Raw genomic sequence first — 26,030 nt, 5'->3', positions numbered from 1 at the left:
CCCTTGGCCCTCGCATTCACCATAGCTTCTGTTACCTGCTGTTAGCTCTGATTATTGAATGTAAGTGCCGGCACTACTAAGTCACAATGCATTTAGACTCACCAGTGATTAGATAGGCATGTGGGCGACAAAAGAACAGATAGAATTTCTGGAGAGATTCCTCCCTGAGTACTGTGAATGCATGTTCAACAGGAATTACGGACTGGTACTGAAAAAGTCTGGCGGGAGTTCTTCGAGCGTTGGCCAGAGCGCAGTATCATCCTTGTGCAGGTGCCAGCTGATCAAGGACTGACAGAAGAACAAGAAAGCCTCTTAAAAGCGGCGGTCATCAAACGACGAAAGGTAAGCGTGTTATACAATACGTATCAAACACGAATTAAACCTCACCCATCGCAGCAAATCATCAGTTGGTACCGGTGGCAGACCGCGGTTGATGCTCCTTAGAATAGTGTTTGCACAATCACGATAGAATACTTCTTGTAACATTGGCAACCTGCAGATCGTGCAAAGAACAAATTAAATTTTGTGCCTACAGTAGAAGAAACTAGAGTGAAAAGACTAGAGCGTGGCACAGCACGGTGTAGGGATTCATTTCTGGCTGGGCTTGTAGAGACTGTTTTTACCTTACCTTATGTTGGCACTTTTGTAGCTTACATAAGCAAGCAATCTTTTCACCAGTTTTACTATGAGTCTGAGAGATCAGCAAGTTTTTATGATATTTCCTCTACTCTGAGCCTTGAGCCTGGTCCAGAAACCCTTTAGGGTCGAATAGCAGCTAGGTTCTGCAAGACCCAACACATTGTTCAGACTCACCATCTGAATTGTTGTACCTTCAACGGTGAACGTCGTGAAACCTTGGCCCTCGCATGCACCATAACTTCTGTTACCTGCTGTTAGCTCCAATTATCGAATGTAAGTGCTGGCACTACTAAGTCACAATGCATCTGGATGACTCACCAGTGATTAGATGGGCAGGTGGGCGACAAAAGAACAGATAGAATTTCTGGAGAGGTTCCTTCCTGAGTACTGTGAATGCATGTTCAATAAAAATTACAAACCGGTACTGAAAAAAGTCTGGCGGGAGTTCTTCGAGCATTGGCCAGAGCACAGTATCATCCTTGCGCAGGTGCCAGCTGATCAAGGACTGACAGAAGAACAAGAAAGCCTCTTAAAAGCGGCGGTCAGTAAATGACAAAAGGTAAGCGTATTATACAATACACATCAAACATGAATTAAACCCATCGCAGCAAATCACAAGTTGGTACCGGTGGCAGACTAATGTGTCGTGTTTGAGCCGTACCAGTGGGGCAAAGGGGCTGCTCAAATTTGATGCGGTGTTGGCAGGTGGGGTAGGACTGAGTGGTACACGTGCACCCAAGAAGATGCATATCTATTCACATGAGTATTATGCGGAGAAAGTTAGGATCGATGCAGACCAAGCTATTCATGAAAACAACATCGCTCACCATGGTGCCAAGTTGAACAAGCGCCTCGCTGTCACTCAAGAAAAGTTCGAGGCAGAAAGTGACAAGGTGAAGGAAGAGGTTGAGAGGAAGTATAGAAAGGCGAAAGCAAAGTTCGCCAAAGCTCGTGAGCGCTTGAAGGGTGGTAAGATGCCAAAGATTGATACAAATGTGAAAGTCAAGTACGTACCTCTTGATCAGCCTTGATTTAAAGGTGCTAACCATTGGTCAGGGCCATCCGGGAGCTAGGTCCAATGTTAGACCGTATATTCCGCTACCTGTCTTATGCAACCGGCAGCTGGAAGTTTTCGGTCCTCATGGCTGGGCCTGACCCCACAAAGGGTGGGACGGCGGTATATGAGTATGTCTGCTATATGTCAAATCACTTACATCAACTTATACCACAAATCAAAGCTATCACATAGGCGAACTCGGGAATGGTGCTCAATTCAACACGTTTTGCGAAAAGTTCGACAGCATCCAGCAAGCATTCTTGGAATTTACTGACAGGGCGCTTGGTAAGGGTCATCTTCTCAACAGTAAAGTGCATCACTCACCATATTATACAGAATTCAAAGCCACTCTGCCTCAAAACGACTCCGATTCTGACTTGGAGAGCGACGATAACAGTGATAACGAGATGAACAATATCCAGACCAATTCAATGGAAGGCAGAGCAGAAGCTGGTAGCATGAATTTGAACTTTCACACGGACAACAGTCTATATAGGATCTCACCTGATTTGTTCAACAATGAGTCACAAGAGGTAAGTGATGCCTTACTCGTCTTCATAATGCATTAATGATGGTTCTTACCACACACTCAGCATTCTGCATTATTCGATAATGCAGGCCAGGGTTTCTTGTTGCATGAGGTGAGTCGTGCATTCTGTAATGCATTATTACTGATATGACACATCACTGGGCCAGCACCAGCAACAGTCTACATTACCCGACCAGGCTTTTCAATACCTGGACCTCAATTTTGGTCAGACAGACCTGGACCCCAGCGTGCAAGCTTTGATAGCTGGCAGTGATACTCAAGTTCAGGTGCCTTCCCTGGGCCCTTTCATCCCAGGTTCTTCGATTGTTCTCAACAGCGACATGGAGATCCAAACGCATCCCTTGGATTCATTCACCCCAAGCTCTACATTCACCGAGCTGCCATTATTCACTCCGAGCTCTGCAATCTCCAAGCTGCCATTGGTATTACCCCCTCCACCAACTCCCCCACAGACCCCACAAATTTGTCTGCCTGCAGTTCCTGTCGAGCCCATCCACAAAGATCTAGATGTACCTGTACCTTCTTCCCCTCCTAACCATCGTCGACGTGCAAGGGCACCTGCAGTACAACAGCAAGTGCTTCAAGAAGAACCTCGTCAACACCATGCACGCAATGTTACCTTCAACAGGCGTGAGCTCGATAATGCCATTGGATCTAACGCCAGCGCCAAACAGAAATGAGGCCATGGCGACGATCTAGGCTCAAACAAGTACGTTATACTATCTTCATTGTATTCAATTTGTTCACATCTTTTTATTCCAGGAGACCCAAGCGAGGGTAAGTATGGCGTGATGGCTTGTTAGTACTGTACTACTAGTGTATCTGGCTTTGATTGCCATGTAGTCCCCTTGTTCAAGTTTGTTTACTTTAGTTGCAACATCTCATGGTGAATCTGATAATCTTGACTACATTGAATACATTGGATTGATACATATGAGTGTCTCTTAAACAATGAAATACATATGTTTTAGTTTGCAAGTAAAAAAAACTCGGAGGGATTCTGTAGAAGCGCTGGGACTTCAAAAATTTGATGTGTACTAGTACTGAACACAACTGGGACTTGGTAAAAATTAGTCCATCCAGAAATTTCCGGGCGCATAGACTTCGTACCGTCAAGTCAAGCAGCTAAAAAAGGATGCCAGGTCTCGAACCATGAAGTCAAAGTGAATTGAAGGTAATTGATCAACCAGAAAGGATACGAATAAGAATGGATTACAATGTGGGGGATGACAAACAAGGGGGCTCCCAGGAACAGGGCGGACCAGCCTGGACCAGGAAGCCAGTTTTTGAAGACCGACAGTATGTTACACGCATTAGGCAATATTTACGCGATTTTAAGGCTAATGCATTACAGTACCGGTGATTTTAGGCTAATGCATTACAGTACCGGTTTGGGTGAGAAGTAATGCAACCTATGCTTAGCATCGCACCTGCATCGCACTATGTTGATACTTACCATGCTATACTGCATTAGAATGACAGGATAGCCTGCAAATGATCAGATCGTCAACATCCAATCATAGGTGTCAGATCACTTACCTTCCATAGCTTCAGATCGTCCGCGTTAACACGGTGAAAATGTCACATCTTCGCGCCCTTGATAACCTTTTGGAGGCCGCTGACACTTTCTGTTGGTGCAATCTCGATCTCAAATACATGGCAAGGATCATCACCCATCATAAAGCATTTGAGGTGGAGTGGTCCAGAAGACACTAGGTCAGACCGCAATCAGTAAGGAGGAAAGGGTGGCAATATCGAGAGACAAATCACTGGCAGGCGGGCATTGGATAATAAGATGCAGATACTTGCACGGAGGAGCATCGGGAAAAATCTCAACGATTTCATCCACAGGTGATAGGGATTTCGTTGGGTCCAGTGTAAGATTGTTGAGTTTGTCCTTGATCGTCTCGTCGACAGGCAGGTCGACCTTCCAAAATATCAGATGATCGACATCCAATCATAGGCATCAGATCACTCACCTGCCATAGCTCGAGACGGTGAGCGGCAATATGGTCAAATTCTGGCTTCTTCTTGTCTTTGATGACCTCTTTGAGGTCACCAACATTCTGCGTCTGCGCAATGTGGACTGGGAAAATATTATTAGGACGAGGATCATCACCCAAGGTGAAGCAGTTAAGGCAGAGCGATTCAGACATCTGTATTGTAGACGAAGCTAAAAGGGCTCAGAGTTAATGCGTTAACGTTCAGGAGAGAACTGCTGAGGTAAAGTAAGATTACGTAAGAGTCCGAGAAAACACACAGGGGGGATTGCAATAATCTGTGTCTTTCAGAGTGCTTTGGACATACGCACGTCACACTTTAGGTTAAACATAATGTTTCCGGTCATTCGCACTTCTGAACACTTCTGAACTAGCTAGGCTCGTTTGCCGTATAATGATACGAGATTCTTCCGCTACTGCTAAACACGCTGACCCTGGTGGATGCGGTTAGCCGCCCATGCCCAAATCGCACCATCATGGCATCAGTTGACAACAACCGTCTGATAGGATGTAGATGTGTGTATGTGCAACGCCCAGTATGTCCAATGTTCTATGCAAGCGAGTGTCTAGTTGTGTGAGTAAGCGTACGGTTGTGCTCGTTTAAGTAATGGAATGGATAAGATATGAGCCGTGAAATAGTCCCGGTTAGTAATAGTTGCATGACGAGATAACGTTAGCTTAGTATAAGTCCTGCTGGATCAGGGGAATGGATCGGAAAACAGCTCGAGCTAGCTTAGCACCCGCCAGAATACTATAAAGGATGTGAACCACCATATCAGTCAAAACTCAAGGACGACGCACCAAGCTGTTTTGCGGTTTTGGATAATTCCATGACGTGAGGTTGGGATCTGGTGGTGGTATCCATCAGTACCATCTTCGAAAAGTCGGTGAGTTTTACGAACTCATATACGAATCCATATGTCGGTTGATATAGTCATCCGTAGGGAAATCTGCGGGGCTGCACCCAATATTCGTCTGCCCTCGCCGTTGATACACACGAATGTAGTCAACAAGCATCTCAGCAGGGAAGATCATGGTGCTTGTGTCGATCGTCTGCCAACCCGCTGTAAAGAACGTACGTAAGTAAGTATTTCTGCGAGGAAGAAAACTGAACACACGTGAGATACCCAAGTTAAGGACAATGGACTAGTAGAATGGATGCGTCAGGCGGAATGACACGGGAAAAGACGAAGACAGACCATTGGTTCTACGGAGATCAGTCGCTGCGACACGCCTGTGCCTTCTGGCAACGGATCGGGACCAAGTGCTGCGGCGCCAACACGCGCGGACTCGACGCCGGCGGTCTGCCATGTGATATACCCATCTGAAGGATTTGAGGGATCCGACCAATACTCGAAGCCTTAAAAATGTCAGGCAACTGGGAGGTTGGGTTCGCAAAATCGCTTACCAAAAGTCGTGAACTGCGCGCCAGATTCTTGGAATATATCATCGGGAAGAAGCGTTAAGGCAGATACTGCTTGTTGGCTGGCGGCAGAAGAGATGTTAGTCCCAAAGTAAACAACAGCCATGTGATGTCGAAACCACATATCACAATGCAAATGCCACTCACACTGCACTCCCGAGATAAGGATTCGCATTTGTGATACCAGGTGTGTTGATGAACCACTCATCCTGGGTGGCATTGAGATAGGTGTAATCGTGCGAGAAGGGTGCAAACTGGCCGGACTGCGAGACAACCTGTCCCGAGCCAACTTTATTATGCTCGACCTCGAGAATATCGATTTCAGGGGCACCACGGCCAACATTTACGGATGGCCCGGGATGATCTTCTCCTGGGCAGGTGCATGACCTGGATAGAGTATTAGTGGTGTGCGTGTCCAATGTTGAGCGTGAATAGTGGGTATGTGCGCCAGCAAGGAGGAGCAAATACAAAAACAAACGTTGGAGAAGTCAGGTATGACTTACGAGAGGCGTTGTCCGGGCAACCATGATAGTTCGTAATTGTACTTGGCCTTCGAGGCATCTGACTGGAGAGCAGCAGCAGGCCCAGAACCATCCGGCTCTGTCTGGTTTGGGAAAGTGCCAACATCACAAGAGTCATAGCTGAAGTAGGGTAAGTACCTGAATCGGTGTTCAAACAATTGAACTCACGAGTAAGGCCAAACGCCGTCTGTAGTCGCACCGTATCCCGGACGCGCAAGATTACCCATCGTCCATGCACCCGGCCACTGGATCAGTCCATTAATTAGTACTACACATCCCGAACCACTCCTGTTGAAAGGCATGCTTAACGCCACAGCCACTCACATAACCCTGTGTCTCCTGGTTCGGCCCCGGCAAACTGATCGACACTTCAATATAGCCGCCCGTAAAACAAAACTTGTTCCAACTCTGGAGCATACCACTCCGATAAGGCAAGTCATTCTCAGGGATCTGGTCCATGACGATGCTGAGGTACCCATCCCTTGTTGTTATCTGGCCGGGGTCATACCATTCCTGATCACCAGTACTCCCGTACCAGATGTTTACGGCTTCCCAAAAAGGATCATCCCCAGGCCAAAAAGTGCGGTTGTCTGTATTAAACTCGTCCGAGAAGACCAGTTCGTAAGGGAGGCCGTCAAATCCTGTCCGCGTTGCAGCACTACTGGGCGTATCAGGATCGATGAGCTGTGCCATTTGAAATCTGGGCAGGAATAACATCAGTCAGGTAGTCCATATCATACGAAAGAAAATAGAACAGTAGAAAAATAGTGAAGTGGTGTGACGCACAGAAACGAAACCTGGCCGGTTCCATTGACGAGTACGTTGCCTGTAATAAAATCTCTCTGGGGGCTATCGCGATAATAACTGATAACGGGGTAGAGGATAAAGAGACATAGGAGGGCCAAAATGAGGAGGGAGAGTACCCCAACATTGAGGATACCTCTGAGGGGAAAGACAGTGCTGCTAAACGCATCGTCATTAGAATCAAGGGAACCATCCTGATCTGGCTCGTCAAGGGCTGGGTCATAGACGTAGGGTACGAGAACACCACGTGGATTCCGAGCACCAGAAGGGTACTTGCTATCGTATGAAAGTGAGAAAGTGGAATCTGCCGAGGTAGTGAGGACCGAATCGCGCTGAGGAAATGACTTCGGTCCGGTCAATGGACCACTGTTGTCTTCTGCGGCTATACGATATAATATCATTGAACCACGCTGACCAGAAGGAAGGGAGGCTATGTTGGATGCAGCGAGGACTTGGGAGTCCTCTGAAGCCACGCGGTTGAATTGCATGCTTTGGCGAGACTGCGACCGATAGCGCGGATTGGCTTGAGGAGACGAAGTGGAGAAATTGGGGTTCAAGGGAGAGGATATGTAGTTCAGGTTGGCATTATGGGATAAGGAGCGTGTGGGCGTCTGTCTGGACTGAGGTGAATCTGGAGGGAGGAGGGGCATTTCGAAGTTGGACGAGCTGGGTGTTTGGGAGGATTGCATGTCCTGGGCGAGTTCCTGATGTCGTGCTTCATCGCGGTCAACGTACTGAACTGTTTGCTGGTTGGCGGTATCGCGTGGACCGACCATGCGATCTTCACGTTGTGAATCGAAGAAGGTCGTTTCATGCCAAACAGAGTTGTTTGTGGAGTTATCCAGGTGCTCCTTTTCGCCGCTGGAGGAACTAGACCGTTCTGGCTCCATTGCACTAGTTGACAGTCCACCGGTGGTTGTCGCTGCTCACGACGGCCTCAACACAGTACTTGAGATGCCAAGGTAGCAAGTAAACGCCGCAGGATGAGGGAATACAAGTTGTGAGAACTGAGCGGCAGGTCCGTTCCTCGCCTCCACCCATGCTTTCTTACGGCTAGCCCAGATATCGTTATCACATTATACCCGCGCGTAAGGATAAGTTTATTTATGTAAATAAGCGAAGATGTACTCACTTTTATTTAGTTTCTCGGCTTCTGTTCATGGACAAATGCGTCCTTTTTCGGCTGACAAGTAGAGCCAAAACAATTTCCACTTGGCACCGAGTTGGTAAAGGATCCTGTAACGTATGGCCGCTGGGATATCGCTCAACGAGCATGTGGTCAAGGGCGGGTAGCTACAGGTGTGCGTGTGATATTATTATTTTATCGAGCAGCTTCGACATGCATCACGGTCTATCGACGCTGCGGCAGCTTCTCGAGGATAAGCGACATCATGATGGTCACGGCGACTCGCTGGGCAGGGGATAACGACTATTCTCAGGCTGCCACAGTCCCAACTTCATGCACCACTATCATTTTCACAAGGACATGCACAATGACTCAGGAGAATGGCAGTGACATGGCGCTACGCCAAGCCTTTCAAGTACCTGAATGAGGTTGTTCATGGCATGGGTCGCATCGCTCAATGACCCTGCTTATGAGGAAGCTGGCTTAATTCCTCTATGCAGTTCAAGACAGTATCACACGGTGGACGCGGTCGAGGAAGAAGACGTTCATTTTTCTGGCCAGTGCCGTCATCAAAGTCTTCGTTCTAGAAGATGCTCAAGTAGCCATGGGAGCTACCGTCGGCCACGATGACCGAAGCCATCCTGCTGTCAACCGCAGCGTGACTTTGCCTATGCGATCGGGACAGATTTGACTTGGCAGGAGGGTTAAGGCACGTTTGGACTGACTTGGTCTGCGTTGTCTAAGTCGTTCGTGGGAAAGAAATTACTCGGACACTGTACATGATACATCCTTATAGCCGTCGTCGTTTCTACGCTATCATGTTCGTGATGCCATGGGATCCGCGACGCATCTAGTATGCATATGAACGTTTGAACGTTTGTATTCCAACATGAACGCTTGTTTCTCTCTCAAGCGCTAGCGGCTGTACTCGGAGTTGTAAGTACCCTGTCACCGCTCCGAAGTACTTTGTCCGAGTCTCCCGAATATTGACAAGAACAAGGTACATACATCAATTATAAAAAGCTACACCCGAAATCAGAATCGCGAAAAAAATGTTTTATAGGCTAGTTGCGAATTTGATCTTAGTACCGTACTAGTAGCACTACCCATGGACTGTTACGTGGAAGAACTCTGTATGTTGGTTTCTTCAACTTTCTTCCCATGACCCAACTTATATACGCGCTTGTCCGCTGTTTGACAGCTTCTTCAGTACACACTCTCACTGACTCGCAGCATTCGCGTCACAACACTGCCTCCTCCGAGCAGCTTGATTCTCGTCAAAATTTCAGAGGCTACATACTCGAAATAAAATGCGTCTGGTAGTATCCAAGTCGATTATGCAACCAGACACCTCCTCACTGACCCGTTTTCATTCATATCCTAATAGGGCAATTTCCTTAGGCATTTGTATTATATCGATGACAATCACTCGTCATACATCGGCCATAGTGCGTCCTTGTTACCCTCGGCGCTTCCACTTGGCTTCGACTCGCAACCAATCATTCCTACAGGAATTCCTTGCCTATTCGGCTTCGAGATGAACTCCGCAACATGTTTGTACATCGATGGCTGTAAAATTTGCTGTAGGTTCTGCGTCCTGACTCGTCGGTGACATTGTGATCGAATCGGACTAATGTACCTGGCACATCGGATATACCACCCACCGTATGCGTCATTGCACCGATGTTGCACAGCCTTGCTGGATGTTGTATGCGGGGTTTTCTACACAAATTACTGTGAGCGTTGGTCTCGAATATTACAGTACAACGTTCGACAAAGACTTTCTAATTATTTTGCCTAATGACCTGTCGTCTTCCGCGGTCTCAATGACATGTAGCTACCTCGTGAACATGCTTCATTCTTGCAATGGTCCCCTACAGAAATCTTCTTTATCTCAGTGATGGGTGAGATCCCGATCCCAAACGAAGATATTTTGTGTACCAAGGTACGTTAAATGTATGCTTGGCGTTGTTGTGAACATGTTGGGCATGATGGTGTATGTATATATGCAATGCAGCTTCAGCACTATCTTGCAGGCTCGCAGAGTGTAACCAACCTCGACTCCAGGCCTTTGACTGACCCTCCTCTGACAGATGTCCAGAGAAATCACATACAGCGAGAGCTCGTTTCTTATGCAAATTTTCGAATCACAACAACCCGACGAAACCCTATGTGAGGATAGCATGCCACCTCATCCGCAGTTACCGTTGTGACTTACCCTTTGCTATGTTATCATGGTAGAGTCGAACTCTGGAAGAAAGTAAGTAGACGACTCGAAGGGTTAGAAAAGTTACCATGCTGAGTATCTTGACTTCCTCAACTGTTGGAATTCTACCTCGAGGTGATGTAGGAACGTATGATTAGAACAAGGGCTTCGTGCTGCGGCTGTGCAGCATGTGGCTTCTCTTCTCCACTTACCACACAGCGCTCAGGCTATACAGCAAGCTCCGGCGCTCCGTCTGCAGCCTTCCGCCTTTCGAATTTTCTTTTCTGTTACAAACTTCGGTGAGTTCTGATGGCTTAGATCATTGCGTGCATCTGCATGCAATGAAGGCAAGTTCGGTGGGGAAGCCAGCCATGAGTGGAGAACGCTCGAAGGTGCCATGGCCCTGCTCTCTCAAGCCACTCGAGTAGGAAGTTGACCGTTGTGAACTTTCGTCACCTGAGAACCTAATAGGGGGAGGAATCATTCACCTAGTCACTATGACACTTTCTGCCAGTGGCGAGCGAGTGTTGTCCTTGCCAACACCTGCTGCTGTGCGCATGCGGATTCCCGCACTTTCGTGAACGCGGATGCCTGCATTGACGCAGATGCCTGTGTTCACGTGGGTGCTCGCACCAGCATCGATCCCTGCCTTGACGTGGATGCCTTCTTACTACTTTTGTTACTAACTGTCTTATCTAGCCTCACCTTGATGTGTCGCCTTGCGGTTCCTACGATCTTTGGATCCGAGGCCCACTTCTCTGCGTCGTATTCACTCCTACGTGGGAATTCCAACTCACTTTTGCATAGGTCATCTTGAGGTTGGCTCTTAGCAGGTCCGACTTTGATTGTTCGTATCATCAATGATGGCACTGATAACTTTGTATTTTCAGATATATTGTAATCACCAGGGCATATCACAATCATTCCTAACTCGTATTAGGGTGTTTGCCGTGACGAACAAGACGAAGTTCTATTCGCTTCATTCCCCCTCTTTTACGATACGTGCTTTCCTTGATAATCTCATCACTGCCTCTGAATGTACATGCCATCAGCATGCTTTTCCAGTGTATATTTCTTCCATTCCCTTCACTCCTGTATATCAATTAGAATCTCGATCAAATTCATATTCTATGTTCAGTTCAGCACGCGAGTTCTTTCCAGGAAAATGGCGCTAGCGTTTCTGCTAACCCCAATTGACGCCACTTTATGTAAATGCCGGTACAGATTAATTACATACTTCCATGTGCTTACAAGCATAAACCCTTTCCATTGCCTATATATCCTCGTAATCGTTCGAGTCTCAGGTATGTCGTCTGCCACCTTACCGCTACTCATGTCCAGCCCAAGTCAGAGTACTCGAGTTGCCAATGGGTACTCAGCACAGTCATCACAACCGAACACACCCCCAGATGATTTTTTCGACGAATTTCCGCCCAAGTGGAATGCTCCAAAACCCTTTATTTCTCGGCATATCTTCCAAATATGCTGCTTCATATTCACCTGGCGCAGCGATCTGCACTGGTTACACGACCTCTTGAAAGAAGGAAACGCCTGGGAAGAGCTGCATAGTCGATATCTGACCCAGCTCAATCAAGTGAGCACAGTGGTAAGTCGATGATGGGCGTCATTCATTCAAATTGATCATATTGATGTGTTCTTGCGCAGCAAGGACTCGTGCTTGCCACTGCGGCGGTCTTTATCTCCTCAAATCCGCCACTTGCAAAAGATGTCAACTATATATCTAATGCATCTTACGCTTGTTTGGCAGAGTCGCTTATCTTTTCGTTGTTTGGGCTATTGTTCCAGTTGAAGGTATCTGCCTCCGGAATCATTTTTCAACAACGTAGTGCTGCAAAAGTACGTATTGTCCATTGTTAGGTAGCAGGTCAAAATTGACTTCACCACAAGATCATAATCGAGAGGCGCTGGAGAATATTCTGGCACCTCCTGGGTTTGGTAGTACCAATCATCATCTTTACCATATCAGTGGTGCTTTTGCTCATAGGTGAGCAGTTCACCTCGTAATGCGTAATCACGACTTACACAGTTCCTCATCAGCCATCGTGCTCACGGGGTTCGCATCTCACTCCGAAACTGTCCGAATTTATCTGAGCATAACATTCACTTTCCTTGCCACTTGTCATTTGGTGTCGATTCTGGGTTCACCATTCTACCACCATTTTTCAAACCTATGGATCCATATTCTTCGCACCGAGAGTGGCGAAAAACCTCAGGAAGATGTCGATGCTTGAAGATTCGGTGCTAGAGGTTCGGCAAGGGTACTGGCAGGTTTTCCAGTAACTATCGATCACTCCTCCGATTGGGCATTGAGTGGTGGCGCTCCTTCTATAGATCTACCATAACTAACACGGTGCCGGAAACGGACTCGTCTGCGGATGTCTCCGGCACCACCCGTCCAGCTGAGCGCAGCCTTATTTGCCTGCCCCTACTTCATTCTCTCGATCACGAACTCGAACTCGTCCACACTCTGGATCTACACTCTTTTGAGCACTCCCTTTTCTCTGATATTCTGTTTTACAAACATTCATTCCTTCCCGCGGTTACTTTATATACATTTCATAGCACACCATTAGTTATCCTTCGTTCGACACAATTCGATTGCCGTTCTCAGTCAACCGTCATGTTTAGCCGCAGAACTCGGTTACCTCGCAGTGCTAAACATGAACATTGGCCAGTCACAGTCGATTGGAATCATTGCTTCCTATCTCTCGATTGTCTTCATCACCAGTTCCGGTGATCGCCTCGATCGATCCTTCTGGCACGTCAGAACCAGAGATACGGTTTTGAATAAGCTATTGCGTACATTATGCCACGCTAAGTAGTCTTCTTAGGCCCATTTTTTGGAGTGAGAACCTTCGCCACCGTTCACAGTTTCTTATGTGGCTGCTGGGGGCAGATAAATCACCGGGGAAATTGATTAATGTGATCTTCACCAGGATGATCCGCTTCACAATCGACCTTCTGTACAACGAATTAAAGTTTACGACGACGGCCATGCTGGCATCAAATGTCAGTGGGTCACATGTGGTCATTGACATGTTTATATCGTGGTTCAGCGAGAGTTTCATATTTTCAAATGACTGGCAAAGTACATTCTTTCTGTCACCAGCGAGAGATAGCATCCAATCTTAGCGCTTCGGGTATTTTTATCATGTCGACCATGCAGTAGTACTATATTATCAAACGAGTCTTCAGCAATAGCACATAATGCGTGAACTAGTGCACAGATTATCAACAGCTTAATCAATGTGCGCCACCTTTTGTGTCTAAATCTGAGCCAAATTCATGGTGTCTTCTAGTAAGAACCTGTGCCGCATCAGGAACATTCATCAGCATCAGACCCCGGATCGGTGTGATACAAAGTAGTGTGTGGCAGTACTATTTGTGAAATTATCTGAGCCGCTCGTCTTCGCTGTTTTACGGACTAGAATTCCTGCAGTTATTTATCTCTGTCCTGCGAAAATATATATTCCCAGTGAATGGATTTATGAAATACGGAACTCAAAGAGAGACGCTGGATGCTAGCTAATTTCTTTAACACTTCTTTAGGTCGGCTCTTAGCAGGTCCGATTTTGATTGTTGGTATCAACAATGATGGCACTGATAACTTTACATTTTCAGATGTTGTGACCACCAGTGCATATCACAATCATTCCTAACTCGTATTGGGCCTGTGGTGGTGGTGGTGTTTACCGTAACGAACGTAACTATAATATTATGTAAGGCACAGGATCAAATTTCAAAGCCCGGTTCTATCGCTTCCATCAGCAAAAGTGGCGCAGCCCGGTAAGACCTTCTCAGGCATGGCAAGATACCCCCAGTCTGACGAACTTCGCCAAGACTGAACACGGCTTGCAGACAACCTCTCCATCATGCCAGATGGGCACCAGGCTGGTCAAAAGCCATCAGAATCGTGTATTTTAAAAGTCTTGAGATGCCTTGCAATGTTGATCCAGCCTTGCCAGTTCCAAGCAGGCTGTTCATAGCTTACATGACTCGTACCAGACAGATAGCACACTGCAATGCAATAAACGGAATCCAGTGAATTTCATGATCATACAATACAAAGCAGTGCAAGTAGTAAAACTACACAGGTGTCTATGCGAGTCCAACGCCGTCCAAAAGCAGGAGCAAGGATCCAATGAGAGCAAAAATGATGGTGCGAGAAACGAAATATTGTAAGTGTGGGAGCAGTCGTGAGTGCGAGTATAATGTACAGCATGATGGGCACGAGATGACCAAGTGGAATGCAACAAGCGACCACATTCAAACCTGTGTGATTAAAGCAAGAGTCAGAATACACAAACCAACCAGGATTCAAAATACCTAGGCAGCCTTTTTACCACGACGGGGCACAGGCTTTTTCTTTGGAGGCACGGGAGCATTCACATCCAGAATACCAGTATCACCCACCTCGTTAGTGGGTTCTTCAACCTGAATAGCACCAGCAGAGAGACACACAGAACCACGAGTGTTGGATCGTGGCTTGGGTGCTGGTTTGGCCTTTGGTCTGGGGACAGGCTTGGCCTTTTTGTGTGCAACAGGCACTGGCTTGGGAAGAATGGCTGTGGGTATAGCAGGTGGCTGTTTTGCCGGGGAGGGTGGGAATGATTCTGAGTCAGATAGTGGTGTCAAGGCACGTGGTGGTGATGACGTGGAAGGTGTAACCTGCGGAGGGAGTCTGGGTGGAGATAGTGGTGGTGCAGGTGATGATGGGTGTTCTGCTGCTGATACTGAGGGTGGAGAAGTAGTGGTACTGTGCACAACATTGTTTGTTGCTGATGTCGAAGTGTTACCTTGTTTACAAGCAGCATGTTTCGCTCGCATTTTCACAAGGTCAGAATCAGTGTCATCTGCGGCAGCCGTCATGGCCTTGGCTGCATGTTTCCCAAAAACCTGTCTGTAATCTGTGTTAGTAGACATTGAGATTAGCCTAGACACATACTCGTTAATCCATGCCATTGTCTCTACTACCCATGGGTCCTCGGGATCATCAAGAGTTTTGAGGATAGTGAAAAAGAAATCTTCTAGGTTGAATGACCCGATGCACACTTTGTACGAGTTGCAGGCCGAGAGCGAAAACCACGCCTGTACGAAAATCAGTACACTAGTCAAACATAAAAGCAGACACACACTGCACACATGGCCCAAGCCCATGCTTGTGGCGTCACCTTTGTAAGCCCATACATGGTAGCCTTGGACTTGCTTCTACCGTGCTTGCTGTCATCATCATTATGTTCCTCTGATCCTGCAGCAGCAGGACCTAGGTACAAGTGCTGGAATGCCTAGGATAATTGTGAGCACATGAAAGGTGACAATACACTACATACCCTGATACCAGCATGCCCACGAAAGAGGCCAATGTTCGGGTCCTCGCTGTCGTAGATGGCATCAGCTGCATATAGGAATGACGGCCAATTAGTTGAGAGTAAAGGCCAAGTCCCATCTTGAAGACACTGAATTCCTCTGAGTATATAACGGTCAGTGACCAGAACTTGAAATAAATACAAGAACTTACAAGTCGACATCGATATCAAATTTGTCCAGCCACTTCCGAGGGCAAAGCTCATGCGCCAATCGTGGATGATTGGTGCCTCGGTTGGACTTACAGGATGACTTTGGTATGGGAGGCTGCAGGGTATCACTGTTACGGTTCATCAAAATATATTCGAGCATCGGATGTTTGAGGGATGCGAAGTCGTCGGATCGTTGTGAGCTCATGGCACTGTTAATCTGGTTATTTGTAGTCATTAGTTTGGTGCCAATCAATGAATATATGCGCATATATGCAGAACGTACCGCTGTGATATATGGTTTAAGTTCGTCATACGACAACTCATCAAGAGTTGCACGGAAACCGGGAATCATATCCAGAATACCATTGTAAAATGTACGGTAACGAGTTTGTTGCTCATCAGATCCTGCGAGCAGATCAGGTTGATACTATGAGATGTGATTACCGACTTACATGTTTGAATTGGAGACACCTCCCTTGTCAAGCATCATCCCATAATGAAATGCAAGTGACACGCTGGCAAATGGATTTAATGTAAGGACCACTTTGCGCCCGGCCATGCGATATTCCGATAACACGTCGCTCAACCTTGAGTTATGTGAGTTGCCTGATAGGGGTCAGCCTACGAATGTAAAACTCACTTTATTTTCTTCTGCCTGCCAGTGATAGTAAGATTATCGAGGATATCATCAGTTGAGACACGTTTTTTCGACGCGTTAGAGCTTGATGAAGATGTACGCTTCTTGGAGTTGGAAGTTGATAATGTCACGTCAGAGTTTGATGAAGACGCGCGTTTATTGGAGTTGTAGGCTGACGATGATGTGTCAGAGTCTGATGAAGACATGGTAGGGTGAGGTAAAGGGCTCAGGGGAAAATCAGGCAGTTGTTCACAGATATCGGAATTTAAAAATATTGATGGCCAGAGTTTCAAGATCATCAGACAACCGTGACAAGCAGATACACTTTGAATTGAGCAGTACATGACATATGATAATCAGCAAAAGAGCATTGTAAAATAGTGGTACAGTGCAAGAAGAAAGAGGTACTGTGAGCAACATGAAAGGTATCTGTAGTACGAGAGCAGGTGATAGCAAACGGTGGTTGATACAAATGACTGCAAAAGGTATGAGTGACTACAGGAAAATGAGCGAACAATTTGAAGCAATAGTGGACAGATCATAATTTACGACACTTGCATGCATAGTCCTTGATGTCTTGATGCAGTGCCTTCCTTTTAGCAGCCTCCGATGGAATGTTTGACCAATCAAATGGCCGTACTGAGTAGCGCCACGGTGCAAATGGGTCAGTTGGTCTTGCATTTGGATTACCACAGCGTCGAGAGAGTAGGTTGCATGGAGACACATTCCTTTGAAAATCTGTTAGTCAGAATCCAAGCATAGTAATTAGACGGAAGGTTGCATACACAGAATTTATAGAATCCTTGTCATCCTCCTCGAACTTTACACAAGTCTCGACTAAGTCAGGTTCTGTCTTGACGTTGTCAGCCTTGAGTGTGCTCGACACCTCATTAGTGCAGGCTTCAAAGTGAATAATTGGCACACTGTATTGAACAAATCAACTCACATATGGCCGGAGTCAGATGAGCCCTCTCGAATGGCCTTTCCGATATCTTTGAACCGGAAAATCACTCGCTAAATAGACAAAATCACGATGGGTTTAGTAGTACTTGTAAATAAAACGATTATTGCATACCTTGGAGCCAGGAGTGACTATATTTAGGCCAAGACAATAGGTATCCCACATAGAGGCAACACCATCGATCTCAATGAGTATGTTGTCCTCGAACATGTTGATGGTAGACATTGAAGGCATTGAGGATAATAAATAGTAGCGTAAGAGTACAATTAATGGTGTTGGTATATAACAGATAAGCAAAGATCGACGCGTTATTGAGACATTGTGTATATCTGGAAAGTGCCGACTGACTTTGAAAAGTCACGTGACTTTCGAAACAGACAGTTCGAACTTGTAACTTCTTTCAGTTGGTACCATCAATATCATTAGGGTGTCTGCTAATTCTATGTTTTATTTGGTGAGTGTCCTTTCTTTTTAGTTTGCTTCAACTCCCCTCCCTATGAAGTCTGGTATGGCCCGTCTCCACCCCGAGACTGAGTAGTGGCACACCACTTCCCCTTCCACCACATTCACAAATTTTGACCATTTTAAGTTGCTCACTTTCTATCTAGATTACAGAGTCCTGACCAGCAACTGCTGCTACCCCACCCTCGCATGCTCACCCGCCCTTGGATTCTCACCTGCCTCCCATTATCACCCGCCTCCCATTATCACCCGCCCTTTTCTCACCCTGAACCACTCCTCCGACAACTACAACATCATATCAATACCAAGCTCAGCATGCATACCCTCGCCAAGCTACGCAATCTGCATTCCCACCTCCAGTATCACAACACCCTCCCTCTACTACTTACGCGTCTTACACCCTGCCATCCATTAATCAACCTAAATCTGAACCGGTTGACTCTGCACATTCTCGCCCTCACCTGCCCTCGCATCTTCACTCAACCTCGCACCTTCACCCAACCTCGCATCTTCACCTTTAGCGCGGAGAACGATATCCGACTAACAATTGGCATTATTCCCTTGAAGTAGTACAACACTCTATGCGTGCCCGTATGTGCAGTTTTGGTGATAAAGTGTGTGAGCCGTTGTAGGGATTCATTTCTGGCTGGGCTTGTAGAGACTGTTTTTACCTTACCTTATGTTGGCACTTTTGTAGCTTACATAAGCAAGTAATCTTTTCACCAGTTACCAGTATGAGTCTGAGTGCTCAGTAGTTTTCTATGATATTTCCTCTACTCTGAGCCTTGAGCCTGGTTCAGAAACCCTTTAGGGTCGAATAGCAGCTAGGTTCTGCAAGACCCAACACATTATTCAGACTCACCATCTGAATTGTTGTACCTTCACCGTCACGCCTTTGTCTCATAACCTTATAACATTCATTATCAGGATCGCAGGCCACTCGCGCCTGCAGCAGATGGTTGTCCAAAGAGAAGATTAACTCTATCGTAGATGTGGAGTAAGCAGAAACATTTCTTTTCCCTTTTGTGCAGCTCATTACCTACCACTCAGGGACATTGACTGTTCTTTTTTTCTTGTAACGGTCGACCTGTGGTCAGCTGAGAGTAAATGGGAGATGAATCCAGCACATGGGGATATGCTCCATCAGGAACTCCCCTCGATCGCTCGCATAATTTCAATCACCCTCATTCATCCTTGTTGCCATACCACCACAACAGCATATCCAGCCATCGTCACCATGTTTTGGGGTGTTTCTCTCAAGCTTGTACGCTACAAGCAAGAAGACCCTCTGCACGAATCGTGCTTGCTATTGGACCTGCTTTTGATCCTTATTTGATGTCGCATGAATATCGTTGTTTCTTGTGTTGAGCCGACACCCATGTAACTTGACCTTTATTGCAAATATCATCTCCATAATGAGGTTCAGCTCTCACTCTGTACTCGTCTTTCAAGAGTTCGATTGCCAAATCCACCTATTTATCTATGGCGGCACAGTGATGATTCTACATCCAAGACTGTTCAAATCTGGTTATCAATGAACTACCAAAGATACTGACTTATTGAGTATATACGTCGAGCATTGCCCTCCCGTTCAAGTGAGTTGCTCTACAATTGCACTCTACAACACATTTCACGATCCTCCTTCAGCTCACAAGGGCAGTTACTTTCTTCAAACATAGTCTATCGGCTTCAGTCATGATCCGCAGAGGCTTGGTCGAGCACGTCAGCCAGAGGGAGAGAATGGCAATGTTGGACCTATAGCAGGAGAGAAGAATACATCACCATATGGTGCACAGCACTGCCAGGATGCTCTTTGGGAGCGTAGAGTTTTGCAGGCAGGTTTTCATCAGGTGGCAGGTCCGATTTCATATAAAATGTGTCCTTTGTTCTGACTCCTTGCCTCCCCATCGCAGTGCATGCCTGCAGCGACTCAGGCAGATACACGCAGGCGATGCCTGCAAAGTGTACCATCCTTGTGTTACTCACTTTCATCCTCGTCATGTCGTTCATATTCCCTGCTTGCAATTATACTGCCAAATCAGCACGCGGTCTGTCAACACACCAGAACTAATGGTGCAAAGGCCTTAGAGATGCCTCAAACAATGTCATGAATGCCCGTCGCGAGCGCCAAGCCCCACAGCCCCCTCCTGCTCCACATGCTCAGTCAGAAGCTCCCTTAGTCGATGAGCCCTCACTCAACGAGACGAACCAGCCAGAGTTTGAGAATCCTGAGCCATATGTAAGTGAATGTTTCTTTTGTCAGACTGATACAGGGTATTCATGCTGCTGTCTAGGAATTGCCAGTACATCATTCGCCCTCGCCCCCACCACTGGCACAAGCATCAGGTCTTCAGAATTGCAGGCAGCAACTACGTTCACGCTACCGAGATGAACTTCCTGCCCTTCCCATCCCCGTTCCGATTCCACCTCCAGTAGATGATGTAGCCCACACCATTCCACAATCTCCTGTTCATTCTGACTCAGGTATTACCGAATCAGAAGGAGAAGTGTGGGTACACACCGAACAGGATGCTTTTGGCACCTTCCATTCATACCAAGGAACTTTCCCTTCCTATGACCCCGAGAACACTTCATCGTTTGATGATGTATGTGACTCTCGTACTTTCCAACAGGCCAACGGTTCAAACAAGCGGCCTTGGTATGCAGGCTTTGGTACTGCTATTGAAGCAGTCAATCGCACATTTTTTGCACCTTTTCTCAATGCTACCATGTTTCGTCTCATGAACTGGTTTTACGAGTCATCCAGTGGTAACTCTCTGGCTAATGTTGACCGCCTTGTGCAGGGAGTCATATTGGCGGATGACTTTGAGCGTGAGGACCTCAGGGATTTCTCTGCGTTTCGGGAGGCAAAAGAATGGACCAGGCTGACGAGGACCCTGATTCAAAGCTGTTTAGCACCTCTGACAAGTGGCACGAGGCGTCTGTCAATATCAAGCTGCCTGGTGAGAAGCACAGGTACACATCTGAAGCTGATGCACCTGACTGTGCCGTGGATGGACTCTATTACCGCAAGCCTCTAGAGGTTATCAGGTCAGCCTACGAGGATGTCGCTTCGAAATCATTTCACAATGTCCCATACAAACTCTTCTGGCAGCCTGACGAGGGTGAATTTCCAGAACGTATCATTACAGAGGTCTACACAGCCAATGCTATGCTTGATGAGCATGAGAAGATAAAGGCACAGCCCCGTGAGCCTGGTTGTCAGCTGGAGACTGTTGTTGCTTCCATCATGCTTTGGTCAGACTCGACGCACCTTGCTTCATTTGGACATGCTGTGCTATGGCCAATCTACATGTTCATCGGAAATCAGTCAAAGTATATCAGGAATTGTCCCTCTGCATTCGCTGCTCATCATCTGGTGTATATCCCAAAGGTTTGCATTTGTTTCATGATCGAGTTTGCAAAGTTTGCTGACTTGCCTTCAAGTTACCAGACATTGTCCATGAATATTACCATAAATTGTATGGGCAAGCAGCGACGAGCGCAGTGCTCACACATCTCAAGCGAGAACTTATGCAAGCCATTTGGCTGTTTCTCCTTGACGAAGAATTCATGCACACATATGAACATGGTATTGTGGTGCGGTTTGCCGATAACGTGAAGCGCAGAGTATTTCCTCGATTTTTTACATATGCTGCTGACTATCCTGAAAAGTAAGTACTCTGCCTGCACTACTACGCCATGAAACTAATCAAACACTGACAGGATTCTTCTTGCATGCATCAAATTTCTGGGAAAATTTCCCTGTCCACGCTGCCTCATTCCTAAGGAGAAGATTGCTGACCTTGGGACGAAGCTGGATAGACTGTGGCGTAAAAGGGACGTGCGATTGGATCTTTACAAAAGGACGCAACATTGGCAGCACTGTGATCGACAAGTTGCTTGGGCCAATGTCACTGGTACCGACACGTGTAAGTTTCAAACTTCATTAAGATAACTTTGACTGATAGAATCAAAGAATGCATTTTCTGAACGACTATCCAGGTTTGGATTTGACTTTCATTTGATGTTCGTGCCCGACTTTATGCACGAATTTGAACTCGGTGTTTGGAAAGGGACTCTCACCCATCTACTACGGATTCTGCATGCGTTTGGTGGAGATACTATTACACGGTTCGATGCTAGGTGAGTTCTGTGATCTAATGCATCCAAAGACTAATATTTTGAAGATTTCACTGTGTGCCAATGTTCGGGAGGGACACTATTCAAAAGTTCAGTCGGAATGTATCAAATCTCACCAAACTCACTGCGAGAGATTATGAAGACTTGTTGCAGGTCTGTCCACCCTTTAGTATACTGTTAGCTGTCTAATGACTCGATTCATATATAGTGTTGTATTCCAGTAATGGAGGGCTTGCTACCTGATCATGACGACGTCATTCTCAACTTACTTTTTGAGCTTGCGACCTGGCATGCACTTGGAAAGCTTCGGATGCACACCGAAACAACACTCAATTTCCTCGACAATTCGACTACCAGGCTAGGACGAGCTCTCCGCCGCTTCAAGCAGTCTACATGTGATTCATTCATAACACAAGAGCTACCCAAAGAAGCTGCTGCTCGGGGGCGCCGAAAACCTGCATATTCGGCCAAGGGGAAGTCAAAAGCCATGCCAACAAACAAAGGTAACAAGAGAACCACTGAGGGCACTCGGCAACAATATTTCAACATGTCTACCTACAAGTTGCATGCACTTGGTGACTATGTGAAGTCAATCTGGCTGTTTGGGACAACTGACAATTTTTCGACACAAGTGGTCCGCTAATACACACATCTCCGCTCTTGATTCATGGTTCTAGTTTTGATTGCAGGGTGAACTGGAGCATCGCCATGTGAAACGCTTTTATGCACGCACTAACAAGATCAAAATTGCACAGGGTATCGCAAAACAGCAGCGCTGGGAACGACTCCTTCACAAGATTCGACAGAAGGCTGCCGCACAACGAGCTGAAGGTTGCTTGAACCATGCAGAAGATTCTTCTCCCTCAGTTGGCTTTGCTGAAACAGAGTCATTGCCACAGTGTTCTCTGGAGACCCAGTATCAGATCTCCAACTCACGCCGCCAACACTGGGACATCACTTCATGGCTGCACAGGAACCACGAGGACCTTGCAGTGAAGGTAACTATCAGTCACTGTGGGTTTTGGTCTATCTGATTTTGCATAGGATTTTTACCGCGGCTCAAGGACCATATTCTTACTCGTTTTCTTGGTAATGATGATTCTGAGGAACGCACATTTACTGTTGTGCAGCAGAACTCACTCATCATCCTCGACAATAAGATCTATAAACACAAAGTACTCCGTGTCAACTACACAACATACAACCTTCGAAGAGCTCAAGATTTGCTCAATCCACATACACATGCAGACATCATGCTCTTAGGCAATGAGGAAAGTGAACCTGGTGAACTCGCTCCTCACCCATATTGGTATGCACGCATTATCAGCATTTTTCACGTATATGCCAGGTATCTTGGTCCAGATTCTGATGACCGGGCTTCACGACGTGTCGATTTCCTATGGGTGCGCTGGTTCTGTCGAGACTCTAATCATAAATCAGGCTGGGCTGCACGTCGGCTGCACCGGATTGGGTTTTATGATGCCAATGAGGTCGGAGCAGATGCTTTTGGATTTGTCAACCCTGTACAAGTGATTCGCGGTGTCCATGTGATCCCAGGATTCGCACATGGGTCCACCGCAAACCTTCTTCCTCCATCAATCGCTCGACAGGCTTGTGAAGGTGACACAGATTATAGCTGGTACTACGTCAACCAGTCGGTGGTTTTTTTTACTTGCAAAACAAATGGCTGACTTACTTTTTTTTTAGATTTGTAGACCGCGACATGTTCATGCGGTTCCGTGGTGGTGGTGTCGGACATAAGACCACACGAGAGGCGACAGAAAGCTTCTACAAGGACCGAGATGCACTTGACTCAGTGCCGTTTACGAAGGAAAGCGAGCGCACCGGTATGTTTTACATACCAGGTTCGCCGATGAATGAGGACATCAACTCAGAGTCCGGCAATGATCGTGGAGACACACCAGCAGATGCAGACATGCGCAGCATCAGCAGTTCCAGTGAGGAGCATATGGATTGTACAGGAAGCCGGTCTGAGTCGGAAGATGAGCTTGAAGAAGCAGAGAACTTACAGAGTGCTACTTACGAGTTCGACACAGATTTGATTGATGGAGACGAGGAATCGGACGAAGAGGCTGATGATGACAAGGATGGTTCAGTGTTGGATGATGAGCGCAGTGAGTTTGGTTATGGTAACCTAGAGGAGCAGTTGTTATCAGATGACAGCTCAGAAGAGGAAGGCTCGCAGGATGAACTAGATGATGCCGTTCTTGGTGCTGAGGACGGAGAGGGTGCCGCAGATACCGAAGAGGATTATGGTGACTATGCCGAGTATTAGAATGCATTGGAAGGACTTGTCTTTCAGCCGTGTGAGGGAAGAAATATCATATTACATTACTATTGTGTTGATAATTCTTGCATACATACATGTGCGAGTGACGTGGTTATAACATTACTTTGTGAGCATCTGGGAGCCTTACAATGCCTGGCACGACGCCCGTAAAGGTCTGTAGCCATGTTTGGAACTCTACGCAAGGCTTACGGCATTTGCCGAGGCCTTGTCAGCTTGCGCCACTTTTGCTGATGTCACTCAGTACGCGCGTATTTTCTTTCCTTGAGAATCTTATCACCACCTTGGAATGTACATGCCATCAGCATATGTGCCTTTCCAGTGTATATTTCTTCCATCCCCTATACTCATTGTATGTCCATTATAATATCACATTCTAGGTTCTGCTGAGCGCGCGAGTTCAGTTCTGTCCAGGAAAATGGCGCTGGCGCTTCTGCTAACCCCCCAATTGACACCACTTTAACTCTTTATGTAACGTCCAGTGCTACATAGCCTTGCTTAAACCCCGGTACGTATCAATTACATACTTCCCTGTGCTTACAGGCATGCATAAACCCTTTTCATTGCCTATATAACCTCATAAGTGTTCCTCTCAGGTATGTCGTCTGCCACCTTACCGCTACTTATGCCCAGCCCAAATCAGAGTAATCGAGTTGCCAGTGGGTACTCGCAGTTATCACAACTGAACACTCCCCCAGATGATTTTTTCGACGAATTTCCACCCAAATGGAATGCTCCAAAACCCTTTATTTCTCGGCATATCTTCCAAATATGCTGCTTCATATTCACCTGGCGCAGCGATCTGCACTGGTTACACGACCTCTTGAAAGAAGGAAACTCCTGGGAAGAGCTGCATAGTCGATATCTGACCCAGCTCAATCAAGTGAGCACAGTGGTAAGTCGATGATGGGAGTCATTCATTCAAATTGATCGTATTGATGTGTTCTTGCGCAGCAAGGACTCGTGCTTGCCACTGCGGCGGTCTTTATCTCCTCAAATCCGCCACTTGCGAAAGATGTCAACTATATATCTAATTCATCTTACGCCTGTTTGGCGGAGTCGCTTATCTTCTCGTTGTTTGGGCTATTGTTCCAGTTAAAGGTATCTGCCTCCGGAATCATTTTTCAACAACGTAGTGCTGCAAAAGTACGTGTCGTTCGTTGTCGGGGTGGCAGGTCAGAGTTGACCTCTCACCACAGATCATAATCGAGAGGCGCTGGAGAATATTCTGGCACCTCCTGGGTTTGGCAGTGCCAATCATCATCTTTACCATATCAGTGGTACTTCTGCTCATATGTGCGCAGTTCACCTCGTAATACGTGATCGCGACTTACACAGTTCCTCATCAGCCATCGTGCTCACGGGATTCGCATCTCACTCCGAAACTGTTCAAATTTATCTGAGCATAACATTCGCTTTCCTTGCCACTTGTCATTTGGTAGCGATTCTGGGTTCACCATTCTATCACCATTTTTCAAACTTATGCTTCTACATTCTTCGCACCGAGAGTGGCGAAAGACTTCAGGAAGATGTCGATGCTTGAGGATTCGGTGCTAGAGATTCCGCAAGGGCACTGGCCGGTGTTCTAGTAGCCATCGATCACTCCTGGATCTACATTCTTTGCACTCACCTGCCTCTCCCTTTTCTCTGATATCC

At 46.7% G+C, this 26,030-nt stretch overlaps 7 protein-coding genes across 7 annotated transcripts; 3 read left to right on the top strand and 4 right to left on the bottom strand.

Annotated features, from left to right (window-relative positions):
* Positions 1-177: 177 nt before the first annotated feature.
* F5891DRAFT_986597 (uncharacterized protein) lies at positions 178-2,926 on the top strand (the record flags this gene model as incomplete). Its single annotated transcript, XM_041377795.1, has 9 exons — positions 178-342; positions 898-912; positions 968-1,180; positions 1,248-1,645; positions 1,696-1,824; positions 1,878-1,981; positions 2,033-2,229; positions 2,290-2,337; positions 2,393-2,926. The coding sequence occupies 9 exons, from the start codon at positions 178-180 to the stop codon at positions 2,924-2,926; spliced, it is 1,803 nt and encodes a 600-aa protein (XP_041218200.1).
* Positions 2,927-3,827: 901 nt separating this feature from the next.
* On the bottom strand, positions 3,828-4,402 carry F5891DRAFT_1197488 (uncharacterized protein; the record flags this gene model as incomplete). The annotated part of the gene is made up of 3 exons (XM_041368496.1): positions 3,828-3,958; positions 4,017-4,173; positions 4,226-4,402. 3 exons carry the CDS (start codon positions 4,400-4,402, stop codon positions 3,828-3,830), a joined length of 465 nt encoding a protein of 154 aa, XP_041218199.1.
* A 124-nt stretch (positions 4,403-4,526) lies between these two features.
* On the bottom strand, positions 4,527-8,093 carry F5891DRAFT_1069376 (beta-glucan synthesis-associated). Its single transcript, XM_041363221.1, has 11 exons — positions 6,977-8,093; positions 6,515-6,890; positions 6,359-6,435; positions 6,173-6,310; positions 5,817-6,056; positions 5,655-5,731; positions 5,446-5,606; positions 5,365-5,392; positions 5,149-5,310; positions 5,048-5,094; positions 4,527-4,997 (listed from the first exon to the last, which is right to left on the bottom strand). The coding sequence occupies exons 1-11, from the start codon at positions 7,882-7,884 to the stop codon at positions 4,980-4,982; spliced, it is 2,232 nt and encodes a 743-aa protein (XP_041218198.1). The 5' UTR covers positions 7,885-8,093; the 3' UTR covers positions 4,527-4,979.
* A 2,991-nt stretch (positions 8,094-11,084) lies between these two features.
* On the top strand, positions 11,085-13,030 carry F5891DRAFT_1282402 (uncharacterized protein). Its single transcript, XM_041370533.1, has 4 exons — positions 11,085-11,932; positions 11,992-12,183; positions 12,235-12,331; positions 12,385-13,030. Exons 1-4 carry the CDS (start codon positions 11,363-11,365, stop codon positions 12,576-12,578), a joined length of 1,053 nt encoding a protein of 350 aa, XP_041218197.1. The 5' UTR covers positions 11,085-11,362; the 3' UTR covers positions 12,579-13,030.
* A 1,345-nt stretch (positions 13,031-14,375) lies between these two features.
* On the bottom strand, positions 14,376-16,723 carry F5891DRAFT_1069358 (uncharacterized protein). Its single transcript, XM_041363220.1, has 9 exons — positions 16,504-16,723; positions 16,316-16,450; positions 16,242-16,267; positions 16,147-16,182; positions 15,866-16,080; positions 15,678-15,813; positions 15,483-15,632; positions 15,293-15,435; positions 14,376-15,247 (listed from the first exon to the last, which is right to left on the bottom strand). The coding sequence occupies exons 3-9, from the start codon at positions 16,260-16,262 to the stop codon at positions 14,674-14,676; spliced, it is 1,275 nt and encodes a 424-aa protein (XP_041218196.1). The 5' UTR covers positions 16,263-16,267; positions 16,316-16,450; positions 16,504-16,723; the 3' UTR covers positions 14,376-14,673.
* A 719-nt stretch (positions 16,724-17,442) lies between these two features.
* F5891DRAFT_1197484 (uncharacterized protein) lies at positions 17,443-17,695 on the bottom strand (the record flags this gene model as incomplete). The annotated part of the gene is made up of 2 exons (XM_041368495.1): positions 17,443-17,514; positions 17,576-17,695. 2 exons carry the CDS (start codon positions 17,693-17,695, stop codon positions 17,443-17,445), a joined length of 192 nt encoding a protein of 63 aa, XP_041218195.1.
* A 7,168-nt stretch (positions 17,696-24,863) lies between these two features.
* F5891DRAFT_87614 (uncharacterized protein) lies at positions 24,864-25,886 on the top strand. The gene is made up of 3 exons (XM_041373246.1): positions 24,864-25,269; positions 25,329-25,670; positions 25,724-25,886. The coding sequence occupies exons 1-2, from the start codon at positions 24,973-24,975 to the stop codon at positions 25,578-25,580; spliced, it is 549 nt and encodes a 182-aa protein (XP_041218194.1). The 5' UTR covers positions 24,864-24,972; the 3' UTR covers positions 25,581-25,670; positions 25,724-25,886.
* Positions 25,887-26,030: the final 144 nt, after the last annotated feature.

The sequence above is a fragment of the Suillus fuscotomentosus genome (genome assembly GCF_016647785.1).
Source record: "Suillus fuscotomentosus strain FC203 chromosome Unknown F5891scaffold_124, whole genome shotgun sequence".
Taxonomy (NCBI): domain Eukaryota; kingdom Fungi; phylum Basidiomycota; class Agaricomycetes; order Boletales; family Suillaceae; genus Suillus; species Suillus fuscotomentosus.
Note: the sequence above shows the minus strand (reverse complement) of the source record. Positions and strands in the feature narration are given on the sequence as shown.

Coding starts and splice junctions, on each gene's coding strand:
- F5891DRAFT_1069376 (XM_041363221.1), bottom strand. CDS start 7,884: ATGGAGCCAGAACGGTCTAGTTCCTCCAGCGGCGAAAAGGAGCACCTG. Junction 6,891..6,976: donor ACCGGCCAGGTTTCGTTTCT/GTGCGTCACACC, acceptor ATTCCTGCCCAG/ATTTCAAATGGCACAGCTCA. Junction 6,057..6,172: donor TTGCCCGGACAACGCCTCTC/GTAAGTCATACC, acceptor TACTCTATCCAG/GTCATGCACCTGCCCAGGAG.
- F5891DRAFT_1282402 (XM_041370533.1), top strand. CDS start 11,363: ATGTACATGCCATCAGCATGCTTTTCCAGTGTATATTTCTTCCATTCC. Junction 11,933..11,991: donor TCAATCAAGTGAGCACAGTG/GTAAGTCGATGA, acceptor GTTCTTGCGCAG/CAAGGACTCGTGCTTGCCAC. Junction 12,184..12,234: donor AACAACGTAGTGCTGCAAAA/GTACGTATTGTC, acceptor CTTCACCACAAG/ATCATAATCGAGAGGCGCTG.
- F5891DRAFT_1069358 (XM_041363220.1), bottom strand. CDS start 16,262: ATGAGCAACAAACTCGTTACC. Junction 16,183..16,241: donor TGAGCAACAAACTCGTTACC/GTACATTTTACA, acceptor ACTCTTGATGAG/TTGTCGTATGACGAACTTAA. Junction 15,633..15,677: donor GTGGGCATGCTGGTATCAGG/GTATGTAGTGTA, acceptor CAATTATCCTAG/GCATTCCAGCACTTGTACCT.
- F5891DRAFT_87614 (XM_041373246.1), top strand. CDS start 24,973: ATGTCGTCTGCCACCTTACCGCTACTTATGCCCAGCCCAAATCAGAGT. Junction 25,270..25,328: donor TCAATCAAGTGAGCACAGTG/GTAAGTCGATGA, acceptor GTTCTTGCGCAG/CAAGGACTCGTGCTTGCCAC.